Here is a 10,640-nt window from a genome sequence, read left to right as displayed (position 1 = left end):
TGGGCGATTAGGCCTGGCTCGTAGTCAGTGTTCCAATTCATCCCAAAGGTGTTCAATGGGGTTGAGGTCAGGGCTCTGTGCAGGCCAGTCAAGTTTTTCCACACCGATCTTGACAAACCATTTCTCTATGGACCTCGCTTTGTTCACAGAGGTATTGTCATGCTGAAACAGGAAAGGGCCTTCCCCAAACTGTTGCCACAAAGGTGGAAGCACAAACTCGTCTAGAATATAATTGTATTATGTAGTGTTAAGACTTCCCTTCACTGGAACTAAGGGGCTTAGCCCGAATGATGAATAAGTGCCCCAGACCATTATTCCTCCTCCACCAAACTTTACAGTTAGCACTATGCATTCAGGCAGGTAGGGTTCTCCTGGCATCTGCCAAACCCAGATTTGTCCGTCTGACTGCCAGATGGTGAAGCGTGATTCATCACTCCAGAGAACGCGTTTCCACTGTTCCAGAGTCCAATGGCGGCGAGCTTTACATCACTCCAGCCGACTGGCATTGTGCATGGGGATCTTAGCCTTTGTGTGGCTACTCGGCCATGGAAACCTGTTTCTTGAAGCTCCTGATGAACAGTTCTTCTGCTGACGTTGCTTCCAGAGGCGGTTTGTAACTCAGTAGTGAGTGTTGCAACCGAGGAAAGACGATTTTGCACTTGGCGGTCCTGTTCTGTGAGCTTGTGTGGCCTACCACTTTCGGCTGAGCCGTTGTTGCTTTGAGACGTTTCCACTTCACTTACAGTTGACCAGGGAAGCTCTAGCAGGGCAGAATATGAAAGTCACTGAGCTCTTCAGTAAAGCCATTCTATCGTCAATGTTTGTCTATGGAGACTGCATGGCTGTGTGTTCGATTTTTATACACCTGTCAGCAACGGTGTGGCTGAAATAGCCAAACGCACTAATTTGAAAGGGTTTCCACATACTTTGAATATACAGCGCATTTGTAAAGTATTCAGTGCATTCGGAAATTTCTAAAAACCTGTTTTCGCTTTGTCATTTTGGGATATTGTATGACATTTCTATTTTTCATCCATTTTAGAACAAGGCTTGTAAACGTAACAAAATGTGGGAAAAGTCAAGGGGTCTGAATACTTTTCCGAATGTATTATTTGTTCTCTCACGTTTAATCCGATTGTACAAATAAGAGTGGAACGCGAATGATAGAGCAGGAATTCCTTGAAAACAAACAGTTGAAGTCGGAAGTTTACATACACTAAAAGTCATTAAAACTCATTTTCATTTTTCAACCACTCCACAAATATCTTGTTAACAAACTATAGTTTTGGCAAGTTGGTTGGGACATCTACTCTGTGCATGACACAAGTCATTTTTTCCAGCAATTGTTTACAGACAGATTATTTCACTTATAATTCACTGTATCACAATTCTAGTGGGTCAGAATTTTACGTACACTAAGTTGACTGTGCCTTTAAACAGCTTGGAAAATTCCAGACAATTATGTCATGGCTTGAGAAGCTTCTGATAGGCTAATTCACATCATTTGAGTCAATTGGAGGTGTACCTGTGGATGTATTTCAAGGCCTACCTTCAAACTCAGTGCCTCTTTGCTTGACATCATGGGAAAATCAAAAGAAATCAGCCGAGACCTCAGAAAAAAATGTAGACCTCCGCAAGTCTGGTTCATCCTCGGGAGCAATTTCCAAGCGTCTGAAGGTACCACGTTCATCTGTACAAACAATAGTACGCAAGTATAAACTCCATAGGACCACGCAGCCTTCATAGAACTGTTTGGCCATAATGACCATCGTTATGTTTGGAGAAAAAAGGGGGAGGCTTGCAAGCCGAAGAACACAATCCCAAACGTGAAGGACGGGGGTGGCAGCATCATGTTGTGGGGGTGCTTTGCTGCAAGAGGGGCTGGTGCACCTCACAAAATAGATGGCATCATGAGGACGGAAAATTATGTGGATATATTGAAGCAACATCTCAAGACATCAGTCAGGAAGTTAAAGCTTGGTCGCAAATGGGTCTTCCAAATGGACAATGACCCCAAGCATACTTCCACAGTTGTGGCAAAATGGCTTAAGGACAAAAAAGTCAAGGTATTGGAGTTACCATCACAAAGCCCTGACCTCAATCCTATATAAAAATTTGTGGGCAGAACTGAAAAAAGTGTGTGCGAGCAGGGAGGCCTACAAACCTGGCTCAGTTACACCAGCTCTGTCAGGAGGAATGGGTCAAAATTCACCCAACTTATTGTAGGAAGCTTGTGGAAGGCTACCCAAAACATTTGATCCAAGTTAAACAATTTAAAGGCAATGCTACCAAATACTAATTGAGCGTATGTAAACTTCTGACCTACTGGGAATGCGATGAAAGAAATAAAAGCTGAAATCAATCATTCTCTATACTATTACACTGATATTTCACACTCTTAAAATGCAGTGGTGATCCTAACTGACCTAAAACAGGGAATTTTTACTAGGATTAAATATCTGGAATTGTGGAAAACTGATTTTAAATGTATTTGGCTAAAGTGTATGTAAACTTCCAACTTCAAATATATGTTGTACATAATGCTTTGGAGAATTCCAAAGTAATTGTGAAAGCAGGAGGCAATGGATTGAAGGGGAATTATGCGATACCACAGATGAGCTCTGCCTCTGAGGATGAAGTGGTATATGATTTTTATAATCGAGGCATACTTTTTACACAACAGATGTCAGGGAATTTCCAAATAGGAAGTGTTGTAGTATCTACCAATTAACACTGTATATGTTGCTATAGGGAGATTCTAGCACCTCAAACTTGTGGACAGATCTATAACTTATTTTTAACTTTGCTTCCTGATCAGGGCAGGGTACTTCCCATTATCCCCTGCCAGGGTTGGGGAGTAACTGATTACATGTATTCTGATTACAAACAATTTTGACTGTAATCAGTTATGTTACCAGCAGAAATATTGTAATCAGATTACAGATACTTCTAAAATGTGCTCATTACTTTTTGGATTACTGTTAAAGTAAAAAAGGATGTTTGCGGAAAAATCATACAATCAAATGCGTTTGATGGATTCTTTTCTTTTTTTAAGCCTCTTCTTTTGGGAAAGTAATCAGATTACATTACTGAGTTTATGTAATCCCAAAGTTACATTAATGATTACAGTTTTGGACAGGTAATTAGAAATGAATTATATTTAGAAAGTAACCTAATGTCCCTTGCAGTGTTACGTTGCCGTGGAAGCTATCTCAATCAGCCCTATATCACTTCGGATGTGCCTCAGCGCTATACCTCATTGGACGGTTGATTGAAGCTGTAATGTCTGCACCATCAGCCCCGAGTGTCAGACTTCTCTGCTTGTTATCTTGCACATAAGACCAGTTTGGATCCATGGCCTCTGACTGGCCTAGATATGGGTGGGTGGCTCTTAGACATAATCACAGGTGTTTCCTGCAGGTATGCAGCCTGCCAGGTTGTCATGCTCGGAAAACCATCACACACCAGGGTTTTATTGTTAGGCAAGTCTGGTCTGTGTTACTTTCAAAAGAAGACAATGGCAGATGAGGATTTTCTTTTCTTGACTTGGGGATATTTAAAGAAAAGAATGTTATTTCATTTAGTTAAATCTTTTTCAGTGTTGTACTTCTGAAGATGGAACTGGACAAGTAACAACCCATGCCTGGCGTTCTCCATTTTAAAAACCACATAGTGAGCTCGGATACTCTGCTGTCATTTTCTGTTGCACTTCATTTTCCTCAGCTTAGCTCAGGGCTACGGATATCATAGGCTTAGCCTCATTTCATAACTGCTTCTTCTGAAAAAGAGGAATTGCATTGCCTGAGAATCATGGCTGTTTTGGCCTGGATCAGAGGTGTGATGAATGTATAAATCTTCTTGGTGCACCCGACCAGGGTTTGGAAGAGCTGAGGCTTGTGGAGGGCTAGCCTCAGGCTAATCATCAGTCCTTAGTAATGAAACCTGAGGTAGGGATATTTCGAGGGGACCCGTGAACAGGCAAAAACACGTCTTTTTTGCAAATAATTAACATCAAGTTAAGTATTCAACATGCTCTCTTAGGAGACATGTGTTTGTGTGTGTGCTAATGTGAACATATCCACAGTAAAATGTTACCCTCACATCACCCTCCCCAAACGTCCAACAGGACCCGAGGACGTAGCGACAAGCTCTCATTTCCTCTTTTCAAACGAGACACAGCAGCTTTTGGACATGAGAAAAACAAAATAAGATACTACTGCATTTACCCTAAACACTGAAACGTTCCTTCTGAGAATGACACACCAACTTAACATCCTTTAAAGAAAACCGTCTTAGTATGGATGTTAGTCATCAAGTAAAATAGACCTTAATTGTTACACAATGGACATCTTCCCCTTTTCTCCGAGCAGGGTGACTCCGAGTGAGTGACTGGGAAGGGAAGTGGCTGTGTTGTGGTTTCAGAGATCTGGCCCTGCCTCCCGTCCTTCTCTCCATCAGACGGCCTGCATGGCCACAACAGACAGGAAGCCAGGCATCAGAGTGGACAGAGAGCGGATATCTCACCACACCTACAGCCTTGGGCCTTGTGCTGCACAAGACAACATGACACAGACAGCCAGATAGTGGCTGACTCTGCACTGGACTTGATATTCTTCATTGTAAATGTTGAGTGATTGAGTGCTGCCTGAAATTAGCCTAAGCTTTGGCACAGCCGTAGACCTGAATAACAATAAGAGGGCAATAACACAAGAATACATAGCGCAGTTGAAAGTAAAAAATATACACAATATATTTGTTGTATAAACTCGTACATAAATGTCTTGTACATTTAGTTTTACATACACTGTACATACTGTAAATCGGTCAATTTCACATCCTTCATGATTCAGAGAAAAGGTCACCCGTTACCAAGCGAATCTTATGTACATCTTTTACAAACCCATACCAAATAAACACAGCCCTCTGATGCGTTTCAGATGCCGTAACAAGATACAGATGTGCTGTATAAAAATCCCTGAAAATGTCTCTCCGTGAGGTAAGAAAAAAAAAATTGGCATCATTATCACGCGTTTCCTTTCATTCCCTCTCTCTCTCTCTCATATTCGCTGAAACATTCAACTTCGATTACTGGCAAATACAGAACAGATCGAAACACACCGTGTTTCCTTTAACATGGTTCCGCCACAGGAAGAGTAGCTGCAGGCTGAAGATTGTGTCTATACGTGACTGTTACATGACTTAATAAACAAGGTAAAAATGTCCATTATGGATCATAACTTTGATATACAAGTCATCCATGTCAAATGACAATCCAATACCATACCCAGTTCCTTGGTTAAAGAGAGTTAAGTGTTAACTTAGACGGTATTGGAAAGGCCACAGGAACAACAGGCATAAGAGGTACAGTATACAGAAGTTAAACTTGATTACATGCAAACAATGCAATGTTATTATAATTACCACAATTTACAAGAGCTTTGCCAAAAAAAAAAAAAAAACTAATGTGTTTCATCTTTAATATTTTGCAAGAGGGTGACCCTCTCCATTCAACAAAGGAAAAACTAAAATAACGTACGGCGTTCTTACATTATGGAATAGAAAAAAAAACAAATGTTTACTTTGAAGGTGACAGCAAAGTAGAGAACATAACATTGGCTGACAAGTGCTTTCAATGATCACTCCGTTCTGATGTTAACTGCAAATGACGACATCTAGAACAGTCATCAATAGGAATGTTACAAAGTCATTCAAGGCCAACTTAAAAGTAGCCCAGGCCCCTCAGCAAGAGTACCATTCAAAATATCTCCATTTGGTCCCAGAAAACAATGATTCACATTCTGCTTGGCCAACCTCTCCCTTCAGAACAAGGCATTAGCCACAGTTGTTCTGAAAACAACTTGACACATCCACTTTCCAGCGGGTGAATATGAAATAACAGTCCCCCCCATCGAGTTACCTCATAATAATTACATTTCATGCAATAACCATTGCAAACCATCATTCACTAATTATACACACTAAGCCTGTTGGATTACTTGAGTAAAACATTAAAAGGGATACTTCTGAATTTTGGGACTTCCCCAGAGTCAGATGAACTCGTCCATACCATTTGTATGTCTCTGCGTACAGTTTGAAGGAAGTTGCTAACTAGCGTTAGCGCAATTACTGAAAGTCTATGGTTAGCATTGGTTCACAAAACGTCCTCTAACTTCCCTCATACTTGACACAGAGACATAAACATGGTATCCACAAGTTCATCTGACTCTGGGGGAAGGAGATAAAGAGCCTTGTTGCCAAAATCCTGAAGTATCCCTTAAGGCATCAGACAGAGCATGTACTGTTTTAAGCATAATGGCGGGCACCATGTTCTATGAAAATCCATACTGAAATCACTTGCTTGACAGGTGAGTCTTCTCAGTCTCCACAAGCTGGAGTGCCAGGTGCATTTTTCTTTTTCATTGACAGGCTACAAAATACCCTGGCGACATTGATGAAACAACATGGCCACCAAACCCATCTTCTCCGTTTCCTCACGTTGACTCCAGCGTGTCCAGCTGGAACACATTGTGATTGGTCGGAGTGGTGAAGTAGAGCTGCTCATTGGACGAGGAGCGGTTGTCACATGGGCTGTGCAGCCCCAGTGTCCTCTCAAAGTCCAGCAGCTGGCCCATGAAGTTGAAGTTGGGGGAGATGTTGGACTTCTTCCTCTTGACAAAGTCGTAGGCGTCATTGAGTGACAGGTTGAGCCTCTGCATCAGGTAGGCCACGGTCACGGTAACGGAACGGCTGATGCCAGCCAGACAGTGTACGAGGACGCCACACTGCTTGGACCGAGCCTCATCTACAGGTACAAGTGAGGAAGAAGGTCAGCATGGGTCAAATAGCACTGGCTGTTTGATCAGAACACATAACCCTAAGACTCTCTGGGTGTGGGGTCCAACAAAGAAGAGGTCATATGGCCCAACACAGAAGAGGTAAACATGTAAGCCTACATCTTGTCGTTTGCTCACAAGGATCAAGGGAGACAGGAAGTAGACCTTTATCTTTGTTGAATGACACACCTCCCTTCATCAAAAGGAACATTATGTATAGTGAAAAATCGCAGGCATTCCACAACCCTCTATTATGGAGTCACATTAAAACACCATTCTTAGATTCTTTGTGATTTATGTTGCTGTTGAAAGGCGTAATCCTACGTACACAATTCAAGCTAACTTTACGTGACACCCCAGAGCATGACTCAAGGCTGGGTCACCGAACGTTTTCACATCCTCTACTTAATTATGACAGTGCCACATGCAGACTACTGATGCCCGGAGCGGTCAGTCCTCACCTTAGCTAGCTAGTCTTCATCGTGTGCCGCTGTACGCCTTTGACGTTGAGGTTTATTAGTTCTACAGTAAAAGATCCACTTCAATCTACACAAGAACAGGCAACAGGCTTACTTCTATCGAGAGAAGTAAGCAAACAAGTATGGCGAAACGCCCTGCACTAAACCTAACCCACAACCAGGATGTGTCAGACTCATGACCTGATAACCAAACACAGGCAGCCACAGAGAGTGGAAGCCATGTTTCCTTCTTCTTACCACTAAACCCCCACCGACAAAACTATCACACAACAAGCCTGGAAACACCATTAGCACAAGAGTGTTTCAGGTGCTGCTGTGGGTTTCAGTAAGTTTAAAAAAAAGATTCCCCCCCATCTTAAAATAACAGACATACTACATTAGCAATGATCCAGGAAGTTCCTCTATTGCAGCGCTCAGTAGCAACGGACTTCATTCCAGCTCTCTTTTAAGAAGTTATGTTGAATTGGGACATTGATAACCGGAATTGAAAATCTAAGTAAAAGCCCTAGGTTCATCACACAAGGGGGTTTCAGTGATGAGCAATGCCATTTGGGTATATACCAGGAACTGAGAGATAATGATTCATATCGTAATCAAAATATGACTAAAGTAAAACAAGAACATTAGGTGGCTAGCAACCAACTTCCTATTTCTCACTGTAATAAAAAAAGAAGCGTATGATATTTACGTCATTTAGCAGATACTCTTATCCAGAGCGAAAAAAAATGCATACATTTTCATACTGGTCCCTTTCGGGAATTGAACGCACAACAATGGTGTTGCACGTGCCATGCTCTACCAACTGAGCTACACGGGACATCATATACTCGGTGTGCCTGTTTATCATTTCCTATATGCCGCATTCATAAAATATATTAACTCTTGGAACACAGTGTGATCGATCAGGTTCTCTCCCACCTAGTCGGCTACTCACCGATGAAGGATATGGCCTCTGGAAAGAACTGGGACAGGTTCTGACTCCAGTGGTCGGAGATGGGGATCTGCTTGTACTTGAAGAGGCCGTCATGTTCAAACATGTTGGGGAGGTTGGGTGTGACGTTCAGGATGTACTTGATGTTGTACTGGCCCAGCACATCCAGGTTGGTGGAGTCTTTGGCACAGCCCAGGTAAAGGTAGGGGAGGATCTGGACTGGGAAGGCAGGTTGGTTGTTGGGAAGGGGGCTCTCCTCAGACTCGGTCGCACTGCTCGGCTCGCGGTCCGACTCACCATCGGAGAGGTCGGAACTGATCCGGAGACTTCCAAAGCCTAGGACGGACAGCGGTGGTGAAGAGCTGGGACAGCAGCTGTCCAGAAGGGTCTCGCAGTGCTCCGAGTACTCAGTCTGAAACTTCACAAATCCCCCTAAGATCAAAAGAGCCAAGGAGTTATAATGTTGTTTATTCATTGTGTTATCCTATGCATCACAGCCAAGCAACATATTCATATAATTATTTTCTATCATTCAAAGTGTAACAACTGCACAGAGATTGGGAATAAATATTATTTATTTGAGTTGATATAATACGTGACATGTGGTCTAATGACGTAATAGGCTATAATATATTTGGATTATTATGAATAACGTGATCAGGGCTGAGTAAATAACAATTTCATGCTATGTATACTATAACTAAGAACTGCACTGGCAATAGTTATCTCCTTCACAGCAGACCATTCATGAAATGCATGCCCTTTTCCTGTAGTAGCAAAACATGGCGCAGCCATTTTGGAATTTTAATTGACACTCTCAGTCACACTACTTCTCAAAGTTTCAGAGATAATGATGTACATTCAAAACTAAGATGTATCATACATACTATCTATCTACATAATTAAGATTTATTCATTGGCGTTGTTTGTCGTAATATTTATGAAAACATTTTTTATTTTATTTGTACCCTATTTTACAAACCGTGCCAGGAAAGTTAGACCACTATAGGCTACATTTCCCAAAACAACTTGGAAAAACAATATGGCAAACATTCAACTTGCCTTCCAGGTAATATGCTTTACAGCCGTCGTCCCATAGTTTCTGAAGAAGTAGTCCCAGTACCGAACCAGTGGCCCCATCCTGCCAGTCCACAGTGCACTCATCGTACAGAATCACTGTATCCGTATTACAACGTCCAACGAATTTCTCCTTGTCTTCGTGGTTGGGGATGATAGTTCGGATGGGTATGTTGCCTTTCTTGAATCTTCGCAGCATCAACCCTGGTATGGCCAAATTGATGGCCGTTTCTATGTGGGATGATTCATAAAGTTCGTGCGATCGGCAGTCCAACAGAAGCAGCGAACTTCCCCCGGATTCCAACTCTACCTGCAGCCATTCCACGCTTTTACTCGGCGTCACATTAGTCATATCGAACGAAATATCATGTTACATTCATGCAAGTAACACACAAATGTCGCTACATTGTACACCGAGTGGCGGCTAACTTCGCAGGGCAAACACTGTAACGTGTTAACTTCAAACATCAAATCTCAAATGTTGCGATAATGACATACTTCTAATGTATCACTTTCTTTAGAGCGGGAGCGTTGATTTCCCTACTCCAATATCCATCTGACCTTGTAGGTTACTCACCACTTATCCACTCGCCCAGGGAAGCAAATACTAGTACATTTTTCCCCTGTGAAATAATAACACCAGACATTAAATATACGATCAACTTTCTACACTGACAATCGCACTAGTTGGAACACGTTCTCCTTTTTACCATTCCGATGCAGAGGAAATGTAGTTGACAGTGGAGAAACTCAAGAGGGAGGTGCTTCAATTTAAAGACATAGAAGGAGATTGCTAAATGTGTTTTATGGTCCCTCCTATAGGCTATTACTGTGTAATCAATAACCTATTGGGTAGTGTCTTATGATGTTGACCGTTTTTCAAATGATGAAATTAGGCCTACAGAAAATGCATTGTTCATTTGCATTATTAAACCAGGTCTATTCACTCATTTATGATGTTAAACAAGTAAACTGTACAACATAATCCATTGCAGCCACACTACCGTCTCTTTTGACGTTTGTACGCAGTGGTGGTTCTATTCTTGGTCAATGTGTGGTCATATCAATGTAAATATTTGCATATGAAGTTCCACAGTTTAGCCTTGATGATCGTTTTACTGGATGCTTGCCACAACACAATATTTGAGATTATATCCTGTTACATCATTGAACCTCATCCTCTCCATTCTCATGTCATGCTGGTTTTGAACAGGGCTCGGTTGATTTGGGATTCTGATGTTGGGTGTACAGTCCCCTAAATTGTCTGCTCTCCTTTGATCATGTTGTATAGAATTCCACGCAATTACTAGTGTGCTGGTG

At 41.9% G+C, this 10,640-nt stretch overlaps 1 protein-coding gene across 1 annotated transcript; it reads right to left on the bottom strand.

Annotated features, from left to right (window-relative positions):
- Positions 1 to 4,725: 4,725 nt before the first annotated feature.
- LOC135504652 (dual specificity protein phosphatase 7-like) lies at positions 4,726 to 10,072 on the bottom strand. Its single transcript, XM_064923409.1, has 3 exons — positions 9,306 to 10,072; positions 8,247 to 8,675; positions 4,726 to 6,802 (listed from the first exon to the last, which is right to left on the bottom strand). Exons 1-3 carry the CDS (start codon positions 9,670 to 9,672, stop codon positions 6,492 to 6,494), a joined length of 1,107 nt encoding a protein of 368 aa, XP_064779481.1. The 5' UTR covers positions 9,673 to 10,072; the 3' UTR covers positions 4,726 to 6,491.
- Between the last annotated feature and the right edge of the window lie 568 nt (positions 10,073 to 10,640).

This window comes from Oncorhynchus masou, chromosome 18 (assembly GCF_036934945.1).
Source record: "Oncorhynchus masou masou isolate Uvic2021 chromosome 18, UVic_Omas_1.1, whole genome shotgun sequence".
NCBI lineage: Eukaryota > Metazoa > Chordata > Actinopteri > Salmoniformes > Salmonidae > Oncorhynchus > Oncorhynchus masou.
Note: the sequence above shows the minus strand (reverse complement) of the source record. Positions and strands in the feature narration are given on the sequence as shown.

Coding starts and splice junctions, on each gene's coding strand:
- LOC135504652 (XM_064923409.1), bottom strand. CDS start 9,672: ATGACTAATGTGACGCCGAGTAAAAGCGTGGAATGGCTGCAGGTAGAG. Junction 8,676..9,305: donor TAAAGCATATTACCTGGAAG/GCAAGTTGAATG, acceptor TTTTGATCTTAG/GGGGATTTGTGAAGTTTCAG. Junction 6,803..8,246: donor AGAGGCCATATCCTTCATCG/GTGAGTAGCCGA, acceptor TTGTACCTGTAG/ATGAGGCTCGGTCCAAGCAG.